Raw genomic sequence first — 25,856 nt, 5'->3', positions numbered from 1 at the left:
TAATTGTGTGTGTATTTCATTGGTTGTTATTTATTGTTTTAATTAATTTGGCAGTTCTTTTCCATATATGGAAAACGCAAAGTAAGTTTCAGTGACTGTTTTCTTTTTATTGAAAAGTAGTATAGTATATTATATGTAAATTATATTGCTTGAAAATCTTGAATAAAATATTTTTTTATTTAGGTATAATGTTTGATGTAGTAAATAAATTTTGTGTATTTATTAATGTTTATGATATTATTTTTAAATGTCATTAAACTGTGTGTTAATCGCTTTATTTTTATGCTGTGTGTGTAATAACTTATTTATATTTTTTGGGTAAGTATTGTGTTATGATGAATAATTTTAACATGTCGATTTTTTTTTTAAAGATAGTATTGTTGTCTATATTTTTGTTATCGATATTATTGTCACTTTGTATGTTTTCTTAATATGTTCGATATTAGTTATCACGATATTTTTGGGTTCGATAATATTGATATCGATGTAAATGTTTAACAATATTTTGTTGTCGATATTTGTGTATTTTTATAAATAAGTTTAGTATGTCTATATTAGTGTAATCAATATTTTTGTCCCGATATTATGGTAGGCCAATAATATGTCTGTCGATATTATGTCAGTGATCTGCCAGAAAATACTCAAAGCTCCCTCAAGTACAATACAATCCTCTAAAACATGTTGGTTTACAGTAGGAACTGGACTTGACCAAATTCTCAACCAGCACATTAGTGGTGCTACTTCAATAAGGTCAGAAATATAACCCAGACCAAGCTCTTTGTGCATCATAAAGGAGGCGGTGCAGGTGGGAACAGCAAGACGTCTATGCAAGGATTTGTTCTCGCCCACCTGCAGTTCATTTACATCTGTGTATCTCCTCCACACATCACAACCGTAGGTGGCCATTGGGATACATTTTTCTCTATAGACTTTTATTAGGGCGGGTACAGGTTTAGCCCCATATCTCTTAGCAGAGTCCATAGTGGCATCCGCTGCCCTTGCCAGGATGTTCTTTTTAAGTGCTCTTTGAGCCACCATTGACCCTCTTTCATCAAACAAGACCCCGAAATAAGGGAAAGTAGAAACTTTGGTAAGATCTGCCCCCTCTACAGAGGAACTTGCGGCTAATGAACTTCTTACTGCCAATCATCATAGTATGCAATTTAGAAAACTTGATTGAAAGGTCTAAGGAGTCCATGAAATCAATAAAAGAATTTAAAAGACTTTGGAGACCCACAGCAGTCTGAGCGAGCAACACAACGTCATCTGCATATAATAAGGCAGGAACTAAATGAATTAAGATCAGGCTAGCGCAACGATTGGGAAGCCAGGTTAAGATGGTGCCCATGTTACAGCGGATTTCGGGAGGTTTCAAAGCCCCACTGCAGGTGAAATGAGTTAACCTAATTTAAAGCCTATTTAAGGAATCTGAATGAGACACGGGTTATTCGAGCGATTGGATGTAATTACGGGAACCCGCGGCACGTCAAATAAGATGGTATGAAAAGGAGGGGAGAAAGACGAGACCATGATGTTCTCATAAATGAGGATTGTGGAACTAAAATATAGGGTGGTAACAAGGTCGCGGAAATATCACTTTGTGATGTGCTATTAGAACACGTAATCATATCAACAGAGGATGATCAAATGTAGCATGTTGAGCAATGAATGGAGGGGTTGGGACTTATGACCCTTTAATGTGACTTGGGGATTTGGGAAATGAAAGTGTGTGCAAACAACAGATGAAACAAGATCATATGATTTGAGAAATCAAAGGTTGTGGGAAGCACAGATTAAACGAGATCATATGAAAAAGCATATGCTGATATAGTGACCACATGCATGAGAAAGTTATATGAATATTTGAAATTGAGCATGATTTTGAAATTGATTGTAGAGGGAGATTTGCAGTAAAGCCTTGAGGCTAACTGCAGGAAAAAGAAGAAAATGAACGTGCATGAGTGTTTGTAAGTGAGCAGATTGGATGGGTTTGAAGGCAAACATAAAAGCAAAAATAATGGGCAACGGTGAAGGGTTTTGGATTTATGTGAGTCTGTGACTTCAGAGTGTACTGTGTGATTTATCACATTTAACACATAATTTGCAAATTTCAACATAATATTTTGTTTCTACCTCAAATGGATAAAAATATTATTTTCAGAGAATGTACTACATAATTTACCTTTTCTTTCCACTTAGTTTTGATAGCCATGGCACATATATTTGTTCTCCCTTGAGTCTAAATCTAGTAGCCCAGACAATGGTAAAGCTCTGCTGCAGAGTGCTTTTTGGGGCTGTGATTATGATGATAAAACCATATTTCAATGAAAACTCTGAAATATTTTCCAAACTTAATGGTAAATATGGGTTTTATACCACTGAATTCTGCGCAATGAATGCACAAACACGCTCACACACACATGACACCTTTCTTTCACAGCTGCATCACAGGAGGATTCATGGTAAAGTGTCCCCCTAACAACAAAGAGAATAGACAGTTTCTTTTTAAGGGCTATTTTATTTCAATAAATACAAACTCCAATATATTAAAAAAGTTAAATACTATGTGTAGGTCCCTAAAACTAAAAATCTTCTATCAGTGATTCTTGAAGCTCCTCACAATTGGGTGGCCGGCACCATCCAGTGAAGCCAATAGTTCTGGTTGTAGCAAAATGGGATGTCTGGCTCTGACAGTATTTTGTCACACGACCCTGGTGAGAGGTCTGACAGGGGACCAGACATCCTCAGAGTACCAAAATAAATTGAATTTTTCATCAACATCGGCATCAGCTGTAAATTAAAATTCCTTTAAGGACTGGGGGTACTATATAATTTTCAAGAAAAGAATGTAAACAGAATGCAACAGTATATATACATTGGATTTGTGCCTGTGCATCCTTAGGGGCGTGAAATCGAGGATCTGTCGCTGTACACATCACCAAGCACTGACTTTCAGGTCAATGAGCTGTTGGAGTATGAGGGGTAGAAAACATCTGCATATCAATCCAACTAAAGCATTCTGAAAAAAAGTATTGTGAGCTGTCTGTAAGAATGTCCGACTCCACTGCCATCTGTAAGTCTGTTCTTGCAATGTCTTCCCTTCAGCTCAGGCTCGACGCGGATATCCGGCCTCAGATTGTGATGCTTCTATTTCCGGTTAATAAAGTGCAAATGGCAGCTGGCTCAGGTCTTGTGCGGATGCTGCTGTGGTCAGTAGAACAAGACTTGTCATAGCACGTGGTAGCCTCACACCTGCGCGTTCTTCACCCGCTCGAACGTCTGCATGATGTGGGTGGTGGGGACGCAGCCCTCCCTCACGATGCTCAGGATCCCTGGAAAGGAAGAAGCACAACAGCATGAGATTGAGAGGGCTTAGAGAGTTCTGAGGTCTGTGAGCAGCAGAGAGAAGGGAAGAGACAAGCATAATGAGCACAGTAGGGATTGGCTCCTCAGCATCCAATGGGTGATGGAGTCCAGGAGGGAACCGCCCTCTCACATGGCATATACTGACTTGAGAAAGCGTGGGGTCTGCGCCCTCAAGGAGACATTGAATGACTGGGGCAGGGTGGGATATCATGGAAACAACAAACTGCTAAAACACAGACTCGAAAACTTTCACTGCCAAAATATCTACCAGAAACAACAATCCCCCTGCAAAAATGTCGACCTGCAGTCAACTCGCTATCAAGCACTTGGCCAATAAATTCAGACAGGGGATGGGATAGTAAGTTAACTCTGTATTCCTATAATTAGGAAGTGAGTCTCACTGGAATTAGGAACTTTTAACAGGTCGAATGCTATTTACATTTGTGTATATTTGTTTATGGCCAATATTTTATCTGCGTGTCAGAATCTGTGATTCTGAGGTCTCTATTTTCAGATGGGACCAGAGTAAGAACCTTCAGGCACTGGGTAACTTCGGCGGGGTGGGAGTGTCCCTAAGAAAGAACGATGAGTTGGGGAAAAATAAAAGATCCCACCTTGGGGGATATTGACTTACTGAGGGAGGATCTGGGTCTATGTGCTGACTAAATCTGGGTGAATTTTTAATCACTATTCCTAAATTTGCCAAATTTGCGCTATTCAATTTGCATAATTTCTTCTTCAATGCAGACGGCTTTGAGCATAAAATGTCTCCATAACAGACATTTTTGGCTAAGTCTTCTGCCAGTATCTAATGTGACTTTTTATTGTGCAGTATGTACTACCATGACATTTTCATGCAAGTTAAAGGCGAACCACATTTTACACCGTTCATATAATTTTTGCGAAATTTTGTGAAACAAATTATACAACATAGTACACCAATAATACAGACTAATGATAAAGAGAAAGGCTTTTTACGTTGAAAGTGGGGGTCAGGATTCAGCACAGGTAGGAATCCTCAGGTGGCATCCCTGCAAACTTAGACCAAGCGCTTAGAGTGTTCCTCAGGGGCTAGATAAAGGGCATCTTTTAGCTACGCATTCATGCTGGCCCCTTTCATATTTCAGCTGTCCATTCATTCTGGGCTTTGTAGGTGTGTTTGCCTTGGACACAAGGAATACAATGGACCAGGACTGGTGTTTCCCAAATCTCATGGGATGTGTTTGGTGGGTGGAGAGGGGTTGTGGGGAGCAGAGCCCTCTGTTCACATCCATGGATGCTCCTGAGTCTAGTTTGGGAATAGCAGGGAGAGATGAAACAGAAACAAGCATTGGTTGAGACCCACCTTCGTCTATCTTCAGAGAGTTCACCACTGTGGAGCCCACCATCTCGTAGGAGTCCCCATCACACAGCACCCCCTCCAGTTTGTGCCGTAGACGCCTGGAACACAGAGAGAAAATACAAAATCACTCATTTAAAGTAATAATCGACAAAGGCTCAGTTGCTGGGGATTAAGGGGAAGCTGCAGTCTGGCAAACATCTACCTGACCTCAAGCTCAACTGGTCAAACACACCTGTGTTTAATGCGCCCACATATAGGCTTATACCAAGCATCTCAAATGCCCTAACATATGACTGTGATATCACAAACACTGTTACCCCTCCCTTCACCTTTCAGAAGAACCAGTAAACCACCCACCATTCAGAAGACCCAAGTAACGGCTCAACGCCAGCCCAATCCTTATATAAACGGAAAACTTTCAAAGTAGCACATCACCCATCAACACTCCTACACTTTTCCTTTCACCTTTCAGAATCTTCAGCTCACGCTCCTCAGCAACCCTTGTCTCTGCCCTCAGCTCCTAGCAGCCATCTAGTAACTCTCAAACCCCAGGCACCGTCTCTTCCGCAGAAGGCCCACTCACAACCTTTTCCTGAATTCAACCCCTGTTCTGAGTGTGTACTCACGAGATGACCATGTCATGGTGGGTGCTATCACACTCGCCGCTGGGATTGGCAGAAGTGATGGCCAGAGGGCCGGTCATGTCGGTCAGGTGGGCAGAGATAGTGTGGTCCGGCACTCGGATCATGATGGAGTCTTTTGTGGCCACAATGTCATAAGCTGGTCCAACTCCTCCAGGAGGAGAAAATAACAAAATTAATCAGCAACATGTCAGGTGTGAGTGACTGAGCATTTGTGGTTGACTGTATTTATTTGCTGTACTTCATGAACAGAGATGCTGTATAGCGATTGCATCAGATGCAGACCTGCCAACTAAAGCAACATTTTCACCATGATGTCAGTGCCTTGGAGGGGCGGAGCCTCGTGCCTAGGAGGTGCTTCTGGCTCCGCCCTGCCCCCAAGCCCTCTCCTCTAAAAAGAAAGCTTGCTTGAGGCTAATGTTGATATCCTGTGGTGTTTGCACACTCCTTAATGGCTGCGGGCAGTTCAAAGCCTCCTAGGCAAGCTGGAAATCCACGGTATAAGTGGTTTTCAGCTTGTTTTCTCTGTCACCATGTGATATCAGCTCCTCACCGGGTTACCGTGTGAAGGGAGACGATATTGTGTGTCTCACAGTGGCCCCGTTTGAGAAGGCATGTCTGCAGATGGCAGTGCTTAATTTGAGCTGATGTTTGAATGGTTTCGCTTCGGGACACCAACACTAAATTGAGGTCCTTGGATACATGATTTCACTGGTTGTGCAGAGGACAGACATTTTTACATTTAGTATGAAAAAAACTGTGCCGCTACGAAAGTATTACAAACTGTGAGAATCATGCACACATTGGTTTGTTCTGTCTTAATAGTCCCAGCTGTCGGCAAGACATAGTGCAACAAATTCTTTACAATAGGTTCCAACCAGAGAAGTATTTATCCCTCATCTCATCCTAATTTAATTGCTGTTTAGTATATCATTCTGCCTGCATTAAGGACTATTTTACAACAGAAAAGTATGTTGACTCATCACACAATAAATTCTGTATCTCATACATGCAGAGAATACAAAATACAACGCTTCTTTGTTTCGATTTGTCGTTGCTGCAGGGTTTATTTAATGTTTTAGTCAGGAACTGTGCAAGAGTCACATATATTTATTTGTTTACACAAACACACATACATACACTCTCAGACACATATATATATATACAATATATAATGGTGCACAATCCAGCTGTTGAAAGCAGACATGCTCTAGTAAAGCCAATAGGGCTAGCATTAAAGTGGTAATAAATGGAGAAAAGTCAAATCACAAATGCAGCTTGCTTGCATTAGCCCATTAAAGTCAGACCTATTGATGGTGCCAATGCTTGTTTTTTCAATGTCACTATTACGACAGAAAAGGGTTTATTATTAAGCCCCAAGAGACTTCTTCTATACCCTGCCATGCCCCTAATCATGGACAGTCTCTGTTGTTTCTGCCATTGGTGGTTTGGGCCTGGCTTCCATCATGCCTCCTGCAGTACTATTCACTGACGTAAGGCCGCCTGGCCAGGGGTGTAAAGCAGGCCCACGGAGCCCCTGCAGCGCAGGCGGACCCAAACACATCAGGGGCTCCAAAAGCTTCAGGTGTGCCCATTTATCCAATAGCCAATGCATATCTGTGAGATATGGGAGACTAAGGGGCGCCTCTTTACACTCTGTAAGGGGTGCCATCATTATTCGTTACACCACTGTGCCTGGCTGGCCTGGCACTGGCATGGCCACATTTAGATTTAGAGGTGGAACTCCAGTCCAAACAGACAGGAGCCCCTGTGTTGTCTCATGGAAGAGAAGGAGTCTGTCCCATCATGTTTTCGACTGAGTTCTGATTCTAGCAGTTCGTTTTTCATTACAAATGCTGAACGACAAATACCAGAGTGCAAAGCAAAACAGCACCTAAGAAGCTACACACACAAAACAGGAAACGTCTCAGAATTGATATATTGCTGCATAAATGTGGATTGATGGTTACTTGAAACAAAGGACACTATGCAATATATGTATTTGTGTTTATATAGAGCTGCACAGATCCAGCGGATGAACTGTAGAGCCTGAGATATTAAATGAAAACAAGAAGTTAAAGCAAATACTTATATAGGAACCGTGTAAGGAGTGTGGTCTAAACAACCAACAGCTACATGAGATATGGTCTGTGCACAGAACGGGCCGTGACTGCAACCTGATATGTACATGCAATGGGTACATGAGATGGGGGTCCGTGGGCTTATGGGGCGAATGTGCATGCAATACCAGCATGAGATGGGGTCTGTACACATTAAAGGGGTGAGTGGGCCCTGATATGTATATGCAATATCTCCATGCGATTGGGGCCTGTACACAGAATAGGGGTAATGGGACCCTGATATGCATGTGGTCTAAACAACCAACAGCTACATGAGATGGGAGTCTGTAGACATCAGGATAGTGAATGTACATGAAATACCTACATGAGATGGGGGTCTGTGGACATCAGGGGGTACATGTGCATGTAATACCTGCATGAGATAGGGTCTGTACACATTAAAGGGGTGACTGGACCCTGATATGTACATACAATGTGTACATGAGAAGTGGGTGGGGGGGTCTGTACGCGTTAGGGGTGAATGTGCATGTAATACCAGCATGAGATGGGGTCTGTACACATTAAAGGGGTGACTGGACCCTGATATGTACATGCAATGGGTACATGAGATGGGGGGTCTGTACGCGTTAGGGGTGAATGTGCATGTAATACCAGCATGAGATGGGGTCTGTACACATTAAAGGTGTGACTGGACCCTGATATGTACATGCAATGGGTACATGAGAAGGGGGTCTGTGGACATTAGAGCATGAATGGAGTGTAATATATTCATACAATACCTACAAGAGCTGGGAGTCTATAGACATTTGGGAGGGGTGAATGGAGTGATAGGTATGAAAAGCGCGAGCCTCGGTGAGAGCGTCTTTAGGGCCCGGCCCCCCAGGCCCCAAGCCATACCCTCCCCCATGGCCGCGCCACTGGGTCAGGCCGTGACGAATGTCCGGTCGGGGCCTGGCCCGGAAGGGGTGGAGCCGTGGTGGGGGCTATTTAGCCCCTGGGCTCACTTGGGCGCCCTCTCTTGCACCTGTATCCTGGGGACCACGGACGTCGTTTTATCTGCTGAACCGTCTTTAACTTGCAGCGTCGTCCTCGTTTATCGGCATTGCGGCATCGCGTTCTGTGGCTTGGAGTTCGGGAAGCGGTTGGCAGTAGTGCGCGAGTGAGGTCCAGGCGGCACTGAGTTTGCTGGTGTCCGGATCTGGAGGTGAGATGTCTGGGACGTGGGGGAGCGCTTTGTGGCTGCCGGTGGTTGGCGCGAGGGAAGCGTTGTGTAAACTAATTGCCTTTCCCCGCGCCGGGTGCCGGTGGCTGTTTGCGGTCCCCTTGGTAACTTGGTGCGACGCCTCCCTCGGGGGATCCGGACACGCTAGTGTGCTGAATCTAGCCAGGCTGTGTGCGAGGGCGGGGGGGGCAAGAGCGGGTAATCGCCATCAGGCAGCGCTCATCAGAACCTTGGCAGGCTTTTGCGGGGGTGATTCTCTGGCCTTACGGAGCGGGAAGCACTGGCAGTATTGGGTGCATTTTGGCGGGAAATTCGAACGCTCCTTCCTTACGTACGCGCATCTCCACATTTGAACAGGCGCGTGCAGAATAAAAAGCAACACATGGGCTTATTGATTAAGGGCATTGTTGCAGCAATATCGTTTGATTTGCGGTGTGCAGGGCATACGGCGGGGGGTAGCTGGGATTGTTTGGCATCAGTTTCTCAATCGACTGTTGATTGTGGGCCACACGCTCTTGTTTGATTAAGGAGCATTGTTACAGCAATATTGTTTGATTTGCGGTGTGCAGGGCATACTGTGGGGGGTAGCATCATTTGCGTAGTCGACTGCTGATTGCGTTAGTGTGTCATACGCTCTTATTGATTAGGGAGCATTGTTGCAGCTAGCCAGCGTAGAGCATCTCAGTAGTAGGGTCTTTTCAGTAGTTTTGCCACCCGATTGGAGGGATAACAATGCCTCCTAAACGCAATCAAAAGAGGAAAGGGGGCGAGTCTGAGATAGCACAACTTTTGAAGTTGGTGTTGGAAAAGTTGGGCAGGGATGAGAAGGAGAGTGAGGATGAACAGGGGGGGAGGCCCCAGTGTCCGATAGTGAGGAGATCACTGAGCCGGCTGAAAGGGCCCACCCCCAGAGAATCATAGTCTCACCCAAGGCAGCATTTTCACCTTTAGTGAAGAAGCCTAAGGTGACCAAAAAAGGGAAGGGGGGGCAGGGGATCAGAAGATATACCTAACCCTCCGGTAATGCCTCAGCAGCCGGTGCTCCCGCTGTCTAGTGGGCTCCCTAAGCCAGTTCTCAACCCGCCTGAACCTGCGCTTCCTATACCGATGGAGCCACCCGCACCAAGGCTTGCTAGCCCTGTGCCGGCTACCCCAGTACCCAGGGTACCTGCATTACTCAGCGTGGCCCCGCCAATTACTCAAGAGGTACCCCCACAGGTAGGAAGTGTTCCACCAGTAGAAGGGCGGGACAATGTAAGTACAATCTTACCGGAGATTAGAGGGGCTTTGAAGGCCTTGGTACCAACACCTGCTCCCCCAATAATCGCAGTACCAGAGGTAGCGCCAGTGGTAGCCCCAAGCCCAGTAGGAGTGACTGGTGTGATAGTGCCCCCAGCCTCAGGACAAACGGGGACAGCAGCAGAGGGGGGGCACACGAATACAGCGGCCCTACTGGCAACGGTGGCGACACTGTTGGCGCAACTGGGCGCACCCCCAGTAGGGAGCCCGAGTAGCAACGGCGCGACAGTAGCACCATGGGCGCCAGCGATGGGCACGCCAGATGTGATCTGCGACTTGAACAAACAGGTGGCCCTTTTGGGTAAAGCGCAGGAGAAGGATGCAAGCACGCCCCCTCAGGAGGTGGGTCAAACGGCCCCCGCTCTATGCGTGACAACGGGGGTCACTGCAGGTAAGGCAGGAGAGTGTGCAACCAAGGAGGTAGACAGCAGGTCAAAACCAAGTGGTAGTCATGATGTAGTGTTATCTAAACGGGGGAAATTGGCATCGCACGTTGCGCAGGACACAAGGGAGAAGATCTGGAAAGGGGATTTTATTGACATATTGTCCTTGATTAGACCAAAGAGGAGGGAGGCGGAGCCTAAGGAGAAGGATGGGAAAGACGGTTCCTTCAGAGAGAGGAAACCGAAGGTGGAGGAGTCAATCACTAATTGGTTGTTCGGTTTTAATGTTTTTTCCATAGTGATGCTGGAAAAGAAACCAGAGTTGGCTATTCCATTGATTTGCTATTCCAATAAGATTTTAAAAGCTCAAGCAATGTATGGGGGTGTAGCTTGGCTAGATTATGATAGGGACTTCAGATGGGCCAAGGTAGATGACCCAGACATGGGCTGGGATCAAACTGAGGTAAATGTGTGGTTAGAGAGCGTCAATAACAAAGCGCCCATGAAGCAGCCCTTTCGGACTTCCCAGGGGGGCACGGAGGAGAAAAAGGGAACATGTTGGGCTTTTAATCAGAAGACATGTACCTGGCCCCCCAGGGCATGTAAGTTCAAACACGCGTGTGCCTACTGCGGCCACCCTTCCCATCCCGAGTTTAAATGTATCAAGAAGTCCAAAGAAAAGGGAAGAGAGTCTAAACCCCCACAACAGTGAGCTGCCCACGCCAGTTGATCTAGGGAAGCTAATTTTCTGGCTGAATCAGTACCCGAATAGGAAAGCAGCCAACATATTGTATGAAGGTTTCTCCATGGGCTTCCGCATTCCGGCACAAGGTGAGCCCCCGGTGGGGTACTGCAATAATCAACTGTCCGCACGCATGCACCCTGCAGTGGTTAGTCAGAAGGTCGATAAAGAGAGGGTGCCCAGGCGGGTAGCTGGCCCGTTCTCTGCTCCTCCGTTGCCTGGATATGTGTGTTCACCGCTGGGCATGGTTCCTAAAAAGGAGCCAGGCCAGTTCCGGATGATTCACAACTTGTCAGCGCTGCGGGGGGCATCAGTGAACGATGCCATTGACCCGTCCCTTTACTCTGTGACATACGCTTCCTTTGACGTGGCACTGCTGAGGCTGCGTGGCCTGGGGCCCAGCGCCGTCATGGCTAAAACAGACATTGAGTCCGCTTTCCGGCTATTGCCAGTTCACCCCGATGACTATCATTTGCTGGGTTTCCAGCTGAATTACCAATTTTACTATAACAGGTGTATGCCAATGGGTTGCGCAGTATCATGCAAGTATATTGAGATGTTCAGTTCTATGCTGGAGTGGTTGTTTGTCTTCAGAACAGGGCATAGGGATGTAGTACACTACTTAGATGACTTTATGATCATGGGCACCCCAGCGTCAGGAGTTTGTGGCCAGGCATTGAATAAGCTAGTAGGTATGATGGCGGAGCTGGGCATGCCACTGGCTCTTGGGAAGACGGTGGGCCCGGCCACTTGCATGTCTTTTCTGGGGATTGAGATAGATTCTGTAGTGGGGGAATGCGATTGCAGGTTGATGTGAGGGAGGACCTGAGGGTCTGGCGCAGTTTCCTGACTGATTTCAATGGGGAGGTAATTTGGCCAGAACCCGCGGTATCCAGCGCTGACTTGGGTTTGCTCACTGACTCAGCCGGTAGTATTGGTTTTGGGGCGGTCTTGGGGCCTCACTGGTGCTGGGGCGATTGGCCAGCTTCCTGGCATGAGAGCGGCTTGACCAGGAATACAGCCTTTTTGGAATTGTTTCCCATAATAGTGGCAGTGGACATCTGGGCAAATCTGTAATCTTTTGGTCAGACAACATGGCTGTGGTCAAGGCAATCAATAGGCAGGGAGCTACTTGTAAACACGTTTTGAGGCTATTGAAACATCTGGTGCTAGCTTGCTTGAAGCTCAATCCGCTTTTCAAAGCAGCTCATATCCCTGGGGTGGAGAAAAAGGCTGCTGACACTTTGTCTCGCTCCAAGTTGCAGGATTTCCGGAAGTATCACCCTCAGGCAGAAGAGCAGATGACTGGGTTCCCGACATCTCTGTGGAGGATTGGAGCCCCGCCCTAGCAGGGCTGGTGGGAGCTTCTTTGAGCGAACGTACTAGAAGGACGTACCAGCAACAGTTCAAGGCTTACAGGATATTTGCTAAACGCGCGGGCCAGTTGGCCCTTTTTTCCCCAGGGGTGCTTTGCGAATTTCTATTAGCTCTGAAGAATCAAGGAAGGCCAGCATCTTATGCTAGAGCGCATGTGGCGGCGATTGGCTTCTTCGCTAAATTAGCGGGCGAGCGAGACCCGGCGCAGCCTTTGTAGTAAGGAAAGCACTGTCAGGTTGGGCTAGGCTGGAAAGGGTCGGGAAAGATAGTAGGAGACCGTTAGATGTCAAAACCCTGGGTGATATTCTGGGGGTTCTACAGATGGTATGCTCTTCCCATTATGAGAGTTATCCTATTCGGGGCGGTTTTTTCCCTGGCCTTTTATGGGGCTTTTCGATTGGGGGAACTGGTGGGATCTTCCAAAGCGGATAACTCTGGGGGATTACAGTGGCAAGACACAGAGTTGTTTCAAAAGTGCCTGGTAGTGGTTCTGAGGAAATCCAAGACGGACCCATTGGGTAAGGGGGGTCACAATTCGGTTGTGCCAGGCTCCTGGGGATGATATCTGCCCGGTTGCTAGGATGAAGACATACTTGGAAATTCGTCCATCAGGGGTGGGGCAGGCCCTGTTCATACATGAACAGGGTGACTGCGTGTCACGGTTTCAATTCAGGGCCGTATTTGGGCGGGCGCTGGGTTGTCTGGGGCTGGATTCTAAGGGCTATTCTTCACATTCATTTAGGATTGGGGCGGCGACACTAGCAGCAGGCGCCGGCTTACCAACTGAGACAGTCAAGAAGGTGGGGCGCTGGTCATCAGCGTGTTTCAAACGCTATGTGCAGGCCGGAGGTACTGTAAGGCACCCGATTTGTCTATGCTGACTTTTCTATTTCTATCCTGTTACTAGTATGTCTTCGAAGGTGGTATGGGTGTTGGGACACTCGTTCGTGCGGCGTGCCACTGTCCATCTACGTCAGAAGCGAGTGTCAAAACCACCGGGTCTGAAGAGGGCAGCGTTCTTATGGCGGGGCGTTGGCGGCCTACGAATCCACCAGCTGCGGCAGTTGATTGAGGAGTCGTGGGCACGCGAGGGACATCAGTCCCCGGATTTGGTAATCCTTCACCTGGGCGGCAACGACATGGTGGAGTTGAGACGTTTGGTGGTCAAGGAAGCCATACTGACTGAGTTCGCCTGGATAGGGAGGACATTCCATCACACACAAATTGCATGGTCCTGCATGATGCCTCGCCGGACATGGGCCACCGGAGTCCGATCTCGCGCCCTGAATGTGTCGGTGAGGCGCCTCAATGGGGAATTGACCAGGTTGTGCCCAGGTTCGGGCCGCTTGTGTCACATCCCACATAGACTGATCGTAGGGGACATAATGTTTCATCAAGACGGCGTACATTTGTCGGACTTTGGCATGGATGCATGGATAAAAGGGATTTGGTCTTTTGTCGAGAGCTTGTTTGCAGGTGGTGAGGGTGAAGGACCTGTGGGCCCTGGTCACCCTAGTGGTGGAAAAGAGACCACACAACATTGATTTCCAGGGTAACGTGAGGCCTGCTTACATACTCCCGAGGCCAGCACTGAGGGGAGAGACGGTAAGCTCCTCGCAGAGAGAATGGGTACACCGGCTGGGAAGGCAAGGGCGCCAGGTCACGAGTGCCTCCTTGGCAGCCTGGCGGTAGAGGGCTGGGCCCCGGAAAGGACGGACAAGGACCGAGGGCTAGGGGCTCACCGCTCAAGGACGCAGGTGGGTTGTGCCTTGCGGGGTTCTCAGTTAAGAGGGGCAAGCCAGAGGGCCCCTTGGTGCTGGAGTAAGTAGATAATTCATAACCGGTGGTTATGATCAAAGGTAACACCTGTAAATATTAAAAATGTAAAGTATGAATTTATGAAATGAATTAAAAAAAATATTTTGTCATGTTTATGAATATGTGTTAGTTATTAAACATGGCCATTTTCTACCCACACTCATGTTCTGGCAATTTTTATTGTGGGAGTATGGGGGTTGGGGCGGGGGACTACTTGGGGGGTCCGGGCTCTATGAAAAGCGCGAGCCTCGTGAGCGCGTCTTTAGAGCCCGGCCCCCCAGGCCCTATGCCACACCACCCCCTATGGTCCGCGCCAGTAGCCCGGTGGGCTACTGGCCGGAGGAAGTGCTTCCGGATCAGGCCGTGACGTATGTCCGGTAGGGGCTCGGCCCGGAAGGGGTGGTGCCAAGGTGGGGGCTATATAGCCCCTGGGCTCACCTGGACGCCCTCTCTTGCACCTGTATCCTGGGGACCACGGACGTCGTTTTATCTCCCACCCACCCGTCACTTGGTTTGGAGGTTTTGGGGCAGGATAGGGGCAGGTCTTGGCTGAAAAGAGACCACACAACATTGATTTCCAGGGTAACGGGAGGCCTGCTTACATACTCCCGAGGCCAGCACTGAGGGGAGAGACTGTAAGCTCCTCGCAGAGAGAATGGGGACACCGGCAGGGGAGGCAAGGGCGCCAGGTCACGAGCGCCTCCTTGGCAGCCTGGTGCTAGAGGAGTGGGTCCCGGAAAGGACGCACAAGGACTGAGGGCTAGGGGCTCACCGCTCAAGGACGCAGGTGGGTTGCGCCTTGCGTGGTTCTCAGTTAAGAGGGGCAAGCCAGAGGGCCCCTTAGTGCTGGAGTAAGTAGATAATTCATAACCGGTGGTTATGATCAAAGGTAACACCTGTAAATATTAAAAATGTAAAGTGTGAATTCATGAAATACATTTAAAAAAATATTTTGTCATCTTTATGAATATGTGTTAGTTATTAAACATGGCCATTTTCTTCCCACACTCATGTTCTGGCAATTTTGATTGTGGGAGTATGGGGCTGGGGCGGGGGACTACTTGGGGGGTCCGGGCTCTATGAAAAGCGCGAGCCTCGTGAGCGCGTCTTTAGGGCCCGGCACCCCAGGCCCTATGCCACACCACCCCCTATGGTCCGCGCCAGTAGCCCGGTGGGCTACTGGCCGGAGGAAGTGCTTCCGGGTCAGGCCGTGACGTATGTCCGGTCGGGGCCTGGCCCGGAAGGGGTGGTGCCGAGGTGGGGGCTATTTAGCCCCTGGGCTCACCTGGGCGCCCTCTCTTGCACCTGTATCCTTGGGACCACGGACGTCGTTTTATCTCCCACCCACCCGTCACTTGGTTTGGAGGTTTTGGAGCAGGAGAGGGGCAGGTCTTGGCGGAAAAGAGACCACACAACATTGATTTCCAGGGTAACGGGAGGCCTGCTAACATACTCCCGAGGCCAGCACTGAGGGGAGAGACTGTAAGCTCCTCGCAGAGAGAATGGGGACACCGGCGGGGGAGGCAAGGGCGCCAGGTCACGAGCGCCTCCTTGGCAGCCTGGTGGTAGAGGGGTGGGTCCCGGAAAGGACGGACAAGGACCGAGGGCTAGGGGCTCACCGCTCAAGGACGCAGGTGGGTTGCGCCTTGCGTGGTTCTCAGTTAAGAGGGGCAAGCCAGAGGGCCCCGTGGTGCTGGAGTAAGTAGATAATTCATAACCGGTGGTTATGATCAAAGGTAACACCTGTGAATATTAAAAATGTAAAGTTTCAATTTATGAAATGAATTAAAAAAAATATTTTGTCATGTTTATGAATATGTGTTGGTTATTAAACATGGCCATTTTCTACCCACACTCATGTTCTGGCAATTTTAATTGTGGGAGTAAGGGGGTTGGGGCGGGGGACTACTTGGGGTGTCCAGGCTCTATAGGTAATATCTGCATGAGATGGGGTCGGCACACATGGGGGAGGGTGAATGGAGCATGATCTAGACAAGCAGCACATACATGACGTGAGCACACCCCAGAATTTCCCCAGGCACAACTTCTGGCAATTGTAGCCCTCACCCCTCTATCCTCCCCAGCTCACCCCTCTTTGAAGAAGGAAACAGACCATGCAGAAGAGGTCTCACTCACCCATCCTCTTCAGCCACTCCCCCTTCTGGACAATGCAGCTGATACCCCCAGGGTAGACGCTCCCCATGAAGTCCCAAAGCAGGGGGCTAAACGGGGGTCTCACGGCCCGCAGCTGGTCCAGGTGGGAAATGCAGATACAGATAGGCTTCTCCAGGGGTCGGTCCTGCAGCGGATGGAATAGAGGGAAGAAATGAATGGTTTAAAGAGAGAAGGGAGAGGGCAGGACCTTCAGACATTATGTGCCGGGTCACGTGCTACCTAAAAATGAGCTTAGACCCAGTCAAACCACCCCTGAACATAAACTAAATGTCTCTAGTACTAGCCGACAGATTGCACAACTTAAAAGCCCGTAGGACCTTCTAATGACCTGCAGCAGACAGACACTGGCCACAGAATTCAGTGCAATGGCACCTGCAGAGAAGGTTAGTGAGTCTGAGAACGCAGACTCACTGTGTGCTCTGGGACATTAGTATTATTCTTGTGCATGTGATAGATTCTAATTGGGCACATCTGGCCCTGAAGCAGGATTCTCTCCTGAGGCTATGTGTGGGCTGGAGCCCTCAACTCCCTCGTTCCTCGTGCTCTCTGCACAGTATGATCTGATAACATGTAACCTGGCTGCTTCCAATAATAATCTAAGTTTTGACGCTGGAACTTTCTAGGCAGATATTACTATGGTAATCCCGCACCTGCAGAATGGTTTTACCCTGACGTGTCCATGACAATATCTCCATCTATACATACTCCAGGCTGGTATCACTATGGTAATCACACCCCTGCAGAATGGTTTTACCCTGTAATATCCATGTCAATAGCAGGGGCGTAACACAGGCCCCCCGCATCCTCTGTGATGCGGGGGCCCCAAGCTCCAAGGGGCCCCCTCGGCAGTGCACTCTGGCCGGAGAGCTCCAGATTAAGCCCGTTCCATGGAGGGAGGCCCTCTCACTTTTCGTTACACCAGTGGTCAATAGTTCCAACTATACATACTCCAGGCTGGTATCACCATGGTAATCACACCCCTGAAGAATGGTTTTACCCTGAAATTTCCATGACAATATCTCCGTCCACAGGGTGATTTCTAGCTATTCTAGTAAAAGGTATCCCTTATTCTTGAATGACAGAGCATCTGTCTCAGCCTCGGGTAAATTCCGCAGGAAGTTTGCTCCCCGGTGCTCACCTTGATGGTGTAAATCTTCTGGATGGCCTCGGGGTGTTTGCAGGAGGCAGCCAGGGCGTAGACAGTGTCTGTGGAGACCACGCATACCCCACCCTGGTGTAGCAGGGCGGCGATGGTCCTTAGACTGCTGGTGCAATAGGAATCGGGACACACGAAGGAGTCGGACGCCTCAAGTTTCTCCTTTGGCTTCGTTTCCTAAAAGGACAAAAAGCAGACAAGGGGTAAGACAGCGCCACCTAGAGCTGCCCTCGACCAGCACATGCACAACCCAGAGTTAGAGGACTGAGATGGACTAATATTTGAGAGACATATCGGAACAGAGTGTTAATTTAAAAATAGTAATCGTAGGGGGCGTGGCTTGGACGGCAGAGCTAATGGCTGCCTGATCCTGCCGATGTGCCGTAACGGAGCAAGCGAAGGGAGAATACTCCCATAATAGCGAGCCGCACAAGAAACAAGCATTTGCAATGCAATAGGTCTCGCATTTATACGAGTTTGAGCTATTGGCATTGTAAATGACAGTGCCTTTTATTTAAGTTTTTAAAAAACCAAACTTAAATAAAAAGCATTGTCATTTACAATGCCAATAGCTTAAACTCGTATAAATGCGAGACCTATTGCATTGCAAATGCTTGTGTCCATTGAAACCGCAGCCTGAAAAGTGCAATTAATTTCCGCCACCCCCCATTTTCCTTGGTCACAAGATAGTTCCTGACGCCAGAAAGTCTGGGGGTCATACGGGCAGCAAATTGAGGAACAAGGCGGCACTAATTCCTTACAAGATCCCAACTACACAGCCCCCTTCTCCCCCTGCTCTCCGTCGAAGTTTTCAAAATCCTACAGTATTTGGGGGCGGGGCGTGGGCGGCGCTTCGCTGGGCTGTGAAACTATGTGAAAGACTGCAGACCTGCATCGAGGCTGCAGGAATGTGCACTTTTACATGATATATGTGTGTGGAATATTTTTGTACTTTCGGATGGGTGGGGGCCACAGAATGCAGGGCTGCAGTGCAAATAATTTCCTAAAAACGTGCAATATACAAATTCAGACTGGGAAACGAAGTGCTCGAAGTTCTGTGGTTCGTATGCGTGTGAATTCTGTGTGTTTAAAATCACAGATTAGGGTTCTAACAGGTAAAGTATTGCCTCGCTGGTGTGAGTTCGTTATAGTCAGCGGGAACATGTGTAGGGTTCCACCCTGGTTTCATGCGTCTGGTAAAGGACCTCTCTGAATGTTGCTCACTTGTAAGGTCTTACATCCCTGTGCATCTACTTGGGTGGTGGTGGCAACGAAAGGCTGGCTGCTTGTTACTGCCTGCGGCGTGCTGTGATGCTGCTATGCGGTTCGCCTAGGGGACAAGGGGCGTCACAGGTGACTACAAGTTGCGGATCAGGTAATTGGAGGGATTTGAGCTTTTTAAAGCAGGACAAGCGGTCATATGTAGGTAGTCAGTGGAATAAAGGGTGCCCCCATTTATTTACCAGTTGCTTTAGATGAAAATTCGGAAGAGAGCGGTGCGCGGGGGGGAGGTGTTTTCTGTAAAACTTGTAAAAGAGAGGGGGTGGCAAGGTGTTTTCTGTCCCCAACCTCCACTTGTAATAAGCTGTCGCCATTGTGAAACAAGCAGGAAGTGGGATAAGGGAGGGGGTGGCAAATGGTGAGCACTTTCGAGGCGGCTTTGATGTTCTCAGTGGCCGAGCGGCTCACTGAGAACATCAAAGCGGCCGCGAAATGAGCTTTTGTAAACGGGGGATTTGAAAGTGCAAACTAGTCCTTTCAGGCTGCCAAATGGTGCGCGCGCCCGGCGCACATGCACTGTATTTGGAGGCCTGAAAAGCACTATTTTGCACTTCCAGATCCCCCTTTTACAAAAGCTCTCGCGAGAGCAGCGCTAAAGCGCTGGCTCAGGCGAGACCTAAAAAGGACACATCCTGGGGCGTCGGAACACTCACGCCGAAGATTGGTATCACCGCGGAGAGTCATAAACGCTCAGAAGTACTAGAAAAAGTAAGAATGCGGAACCTCCGTACGGTAGGCTGAGACAACCAAGATGGTGCCCTCAAGAAACAACGGAAGAAACTGAAACTGTCCCCCCAGCAACTCAACGATGAAGGAGCAAGGTGCAAAAGCCTGCCGGAACAACTACAAGATAGAGGCAAGGCTGCGCTCTGCTGCCAGAGGTGAGCGGGGGCAAGCGGGGGAGGCAAGCGCTTGGTAGAAAAAACAGCACGCGGTGGAAACAGTGCTGATCTGAAAAGCCCCACCCCGCACACAAGGATCGCGCCTAACGCGATATCCCTTCTCTCTAAGGACACCGACTAAGCAACAAGACAGGTGGCAGAACCACGTACAGCGGAAAAAGAGGAAGGGGACAACGGGTGAGCAGACGAAGCGCGAGTCGAGGGAAAGAAGGGACAAAATGGCGTGCGGAGCGGAGGAGAAAATGAAAGCGAAGCTGAGGCAGAGTGCTAAAAAGTAAGAAGGGACAGAGGAGAAAAGTCCGAACTTACCACAAACACTGGGGGCACTAAGGACAAACGAAAGCGGGGGTGAGGATAACAACCCAACGCAACCAACGACACCAATACTAACAAACAATAAACCGAAAAGAGGAGCACAAGGAGGCGAAGGGGGCAGCGCTCGTAAGACTCACAAGAGCATAATAACGCATAATAACACACACAAAGAAATAAACAGCGCAAAAAAAGGAGAGGATAAGACAAGGGGTAAAGAGGAGAAAAAAAAAAAGAAACCCAACAGAGAAAAAAGCGAGAAAAAAAAGCTGAGAAAACCACTCGCATTCAGAGTACCGGCTGCCAAAGTACCGACCTCCCAATTTGCAAGACCCATCATATGCAAACCCTTGAGGTCACAACACGCAGAGGAGATTTTTAACTACACTAGGAAGAACCACCAGATCAACTGGAAGGGCCACAAAATCATTCTAACTCAAGATTACTCAAAGCCCACTGTGGACACAAGGAAAGGATTCCTCGCTCTGCGCCAGAAACTCAAACACAGGAACATACAATTTTCGTTTGTCGCCCCCAAAAAATTCAAAATAATAGACAAAGGGAAAAATCACTTCTTCACGGACCCTCGAGAATTGCACAAATACCTAGAGGGCCCAATGTCACAACCCATGGACACCGCGCTACATGGTACAGCAAAAGGAGGCCCATCGCCAGAATACAATAATGAAGGAGATACTGGGTAAAAAAAATTTTTTTAAATAATGGAAAAAGCGAAGAAATAAGGAAACAAGGAATATGCACAACACTACTACCTCAGATAACCACCAACTGCTGCATCAACACAACTACCTCAAAGAATCACTAACTGCTACCTCACGACCTCAGGAAAAGACCCGGGGGAACAAGGACAAGGTACCAGGAAAGAAAAAGGAAACAGAAAAGGTAAAACTGGGGAATCTCTGGACCTACAAGGATCTGTTCCTCTGTTTAGAGACCTTGATAACACTAAATACATGAAAGACAATGAAGTCCACAAACAAAAGGAGTACAGCAACGGGAAGCGATGAGACAATAAGCTCCGGGAGGCGAAAAGGCGATCCTGCCGTCGCACCTTCCGTATCCTAATGAAGAAGGGGGGAGGGAGGGGGGGTTACAGAGGGGGGGTCAAAGTTAGTACATCTCAGGTACTCACTCTTTTCCTTTTTCATTCTTTCCTTTTTTCAAACTTTACATACTCGAATGAATGCCAACGTACTAGTCCGAACAGATCTAGAAAGGAAAACCAGAACCAGAGATACGAGCATCCCCGGGGAGCCTTGAGGCTTGAGTATACAGAATGACCATGCCTTAGAAATACAAATGGCTGGTAGCAAAAATCTCACACTAACTACAGATCTTAAAATAACATCACTCAATGTTAAGGGCCTAAACCACCCCATTAAACACAAGAAAATACTAAACTACCTAACAAAGACCAAGAGTGTTATAGTCCTGCTACAGGAAAGAAAACTAGATGAGGAAGACACCAAACTAATCAGAGCCAAATGGATAGCGCAGAGTGCAAGCTCACCTGCAGATAAAAAGAGGAGGGGGGTGCTGACCCTAGTATACAGGGGGTTGAGGCTAACAATAGACTCACACACACAAGACAAAGAGGGCAGACTGCTTGTAACAAGCCTCTCCAGAGGGGAAGATAGACTGCACATAGTGAACATATACAGCCCCAACATAGATGATCACACCTTCTGGACAGAGGTGTCCGACTCCCTAGACAATTTGCCACAAGACGAAATCATTGTCGTTGCAGGGGACTTCAACTTACCGCTAGACCCTCTAATAGACCGGCAATCCCCGTGCAAATACTACCCCACCAACTCCCATGCAGCACTACAAAATATATGCTCTAAATTCAATCTCAAAGACGCTTGGAGGTTACAACACCCAGTCGAAAGAGATTACACCTTTTACTCAAACCCTCACAAGTCATACACGAGGATAGATTACATCCTAATCTCAGGGAGCCACACACATATGATTGAAGAGTCTACTATCGAACCAAGGCTATCATTCAGCCATTAGTCTAAAACTAAGTGGCACACACAACAAAGCAATCCCTAAAAGATGGCGCTTTAGGAATGACACCATCAGAGACCCTGGCAACAAAAAGGAAATTGAGGAAGCCAATGAGGACTGTATAACCTACAATGACAATAGAGAGGTGAGCATTAATACCCTATGGGAGGCACTAAAGGCAACCAATAGAGGGAAACTAATCAGCATTAAGGCAAGAATAAAGAAAGCGAACCTACAGCTGACACAGCTAGAGAACGATATAAAAAAGTTTGAACTCAAGCATATAAACAATCAAGACAACACAACACTCTATACCCTAACACAACAGAAATACGCATATAACAAAATCATAAGCGAGAGAGCGGGACTGTGGTTCGACAAATGCAAGGCTCTCAACCTCTGCGAGTCTAATAGAGCAGGGAAACTGTTGGCATCATACCTGAAACACAAGCGTAACCAGGTAGCGATCTCATCAATCACAGACCGACATAACAAAACATACACAAGACACAAGGAAATACTCAAGACATTCAAAGACTTCTATGCAGACCTCTATAGGAGTCAAAAGACACTCGACAAGGAGATGTGCAAAAAATTCCTAGAAAGGCTGAAACTCCCAAAACTAGATCAAGCTGACACTGCGAAACTAGGACAAGAAATCAACCACACAGAAATAGAACTGGCAGTTAAATCACTAAAAAAAAAAAACAAGGCCCCAGGCCCAGATGGCTTCACAGCCGACTTCTACAAAGCCTTCCTACCCCAACTAACCCCAACCTTGAAAAACGTTTTTAACCAAACAGCATCGTCCGGGGTTGTCCCACTGTCTATGACAGAGGCGACAATAATAGTCATACCGAAAGAAGGTAAAGACCACCAACATCCGGGGAACTATAGGCCCATTTCACTTATCAATGCCGACTGCAAAATATATGCCAAAATCCTGGCAGCCAGACTGAACAAGATCCTACCAAAAATAGTAAGTAACACCCAAGTCGGCTTCATGCGGAACCGAATGGCGAGCGACAACACACGGCTATTCTGTCATGTACTAGAACAAGTCTCAGAGAGCCAGACACCGGCAGTGGCCATAGTATTGGATGCAGAGAAGGCCTTCGATAAGGTGTCGTGGGCTTTCCTAGAACAATGCATGTACAGTTTCAACTTATGAGACGACTTCGTCAGAATGACAATGGCCCTATACCAGACCCCCATGGCCCGCATCACGATAAACGGTTCGCTTTCTGACACGTTCACGCTACAACAAGGGGCCAGACAAGGGTGCCCACTCTCACCATCACTCTTCCTCCTGGCTCTTGAACCTCTAATTAGGGACATAAAATTAAATGGAAGCATAAAGGGGATAAACTTTAAAGGAATGAACATAAAATTGGCAGCCTACGCAGATGATATTCTGATAATGACAGAGCAACCCCAAGCATCAATAAAAGAGATAAAAGAATACTAAGAACACTCAGGGTACAAAATTAATAATGACAAATCTGAGTGCAAGCCACTGAATATCTTCTGTTCCAGAGTAGTCCTGGGAGACTCAGGGCTGACCTGGCAGACAAACCATATCAAATACTTAGGTATACTATTTGGTAGCGACCTACTAACCACAATACGACACAATGAGAAACTTCTACTGATAAAGAAACAACTAGAGGACTGGTCACCAAAATTTATGATGTGGTGGGGACGAATCGAAACACTAAAAATGATGATCACACCCCTGGTAAATTACCTATGGGGGATGATCCCCATCTTCCTAACAGATGACTTCCACCAAAAGGTGGATAAATTGTGCACCAAATTTCTGTGGAGAGATAAGAAAGCGAGGATAAGCATCAAAAAACGAAGACTACCAAAAACACAAGGAGGGGTGAACCTAGCGGATTTCAAGCTCTTCCAACTCGATTTCATTGGCAAACAGGGCACACAGTGGGTAGACCAAACACCGGAATACACACCGGTGTGGTTTCAAGTAGAAAAGGTCATTCTGAACAACCTGAACCCACTAGCCCTACTAACAACAAACGCATACCCACACGCGAACAACCCTATACTGAGAAATACCAAAATAGCACTTTTAAAACTTGACAAAAAAAATGGAGGTCAGTATCAACGGCTGGAAATCAGAAGCAATTTGGGGGAATAACAACCTCAAATACCGAGGGAAAACCCTTAGATTCGACGCATGGATAGAGAAAGGCATCTCGCACCCGCATCAACTAGAAAAGGGAGCAACACCAATCACATTCTCTGAATTTAAGACAACCCATCATCTAGAAGACCTAGATTTGTACAGGTTCTTAAAGATAAAGACAGCCATAACAAAATAAAAAATAATAGACACCACACCCTCGATCTTCCAATATGTAACGAACATAAACAAACTAGGCCACCAAGCATCGAAAATATACAAAACACTACGACCTCTCAAGTCCAAACTGAACAATAAAACAAAGGGATACTGGGACACACACATACAACCCCCGCTAAAAGAACAGGAGTGGGAAAGGATATGGGCGTCGGCCACACAAAATAAAATCACCCTAGTTCTCGCCCAAACCAAACTATGGCTGCTATACAAAACTTTCTGGACCCCAGCCCGGCTACACACACTAGGGCTCAGAGATAACCTAATATGCTGGAATTGCAACATGGGGAGGGGGGATCTGGAACACCTGGTCTTCCAATGCCCAAGGCTCAAGATCTTCTGGGATAAGGTGATGGACTTTATAGACAATGTTTTTAAGTGCAAGATTACAAGGAACTTTGCCTCACTCATCACAGCGTTCATTCGAACAGACCTCCCCACAGAGGGAGAGAGAGAACTTCTGGACCTGCTCCTGACAGCAGCGATCAAACTGGTGCTGACTAACTGGAAAGACTCCTCAAAAACATCCTACAAGAACTGGCTCAACTGGATCATCCACCTTAGGGGAGCAGACAACCTGGCAATGCAATACACCCCGTGGAAGGCGACATCCAGAGGCCTATGGGAAGCTCTGGACAAGGCGCTAGTCCCTTATGACCCTCCGTAAGAAACTGCTCCAATCAGGAGCCATGGCAAAGACTAGAACAAAAGGACGACCTGTCCATGAGAAGAGTATGCAGTCGTGCTTCTATCCTATCCTCCTCCTCGACTTATTCCAATCTGTCCTATACACTCCCACTTTAAGACCTCTCTTTTCACCATAAGAATTTAGCCAGCAATGGGGGAGTCGACCAAAAGTTACCATTATACTAACCGATATACTTTGTAGCCCAAGGGCGGCGAACCCGACAGACAAATGTTTGGTATGTTTATAAAATATCCTGTAAAAAATAAAAATAAAATAAAAAATAAATAAATAAATAAAAGAACTTAGACAAAGAGGCACCGTCTGTGGACTCTTTTCTATAAGAGCTTCCCAGCCCTGGCCCAGCACTGTGAGGCCCGGGTGGCATAAGTTTTGGGTGCGGTGGCCTCCCCGTGCTCTGGACTGTGGCAAACACAGGGTTTGTTCGCCTATTACAGCCTCTTACGGCCACTGCGGCAAAGGCTGGGACCGCCACGGGTGGCAAAAGGCCTAGCGCGTACTGACTCACCATTCAGTGCTGAGACCCAGTCACCACGCCTTCGCTCCCTTGAGCTGCAGCATAGTCAAGGGTTACCTTTAATTACTTCTGAAATTCAAAGAATAATTTTCAGTTAATTTCTTGTCTGCAAACTGGTG

General features: G+C 47.6%; 1 protein-coding gene across 1 annotated transcript in view; it reads right to left on the bottom strand.

The window, feature by feature from the left end:
• Positions 1–2,606: 2,606 nt before the first annotated feature.
• LOC146789065 (uncharacterized) overlaps positions 2,607–25,856 on the bottom strand; it is a 38,726-nt gene continuing 15,476 nt past the window's right edge. Inside the window, exons 2-6 of the mRNA XM_085629970.1 lie at positions 17,585–17,779; positions 16,408–16,570; positions 5,335–5,500; positions 4,712–4,806; positions 2,607–3,332 (exon numbers count right to left, since the gene is read on the bottom strand). Coding sequence (XP_085486096.1) covers positions 3,247–3,332; positions 4,712–4,806; positions 5,335–5,500; positions 16,408–16,570; positions 17,585–17,779 — 705 coding nt within the window. The 3' untranslated portion in view covers positions 2,607–3,246. The remainder of the gene's footprint in view (positions 3,333–4,711; positions 4,807–5,334; positions 5,501–16,407; positions 16,571–17,584; positions 17,780–25,856) is intronic.

This window comes from Triturus cristatus, chromosome 10 (assembly GCF_964204655.1).
Source record: "Triturus cristatus chromosome 10, aTriCri1.1, whole genome shotgun sequence".
In the NCBI taxonomy this organism is placed as follows: domain Eukaryota; kingdom Metazoa; phylum Chordata; class Amphibia; order Caudata; family Salamandridae; genus Triturus; species Triturus cristatus.
The sequence above is the reverse complement of the archived record's forward strand: the minus strand, read 5'-3'. Positions and strand labels throughout refer to the sequence as shown.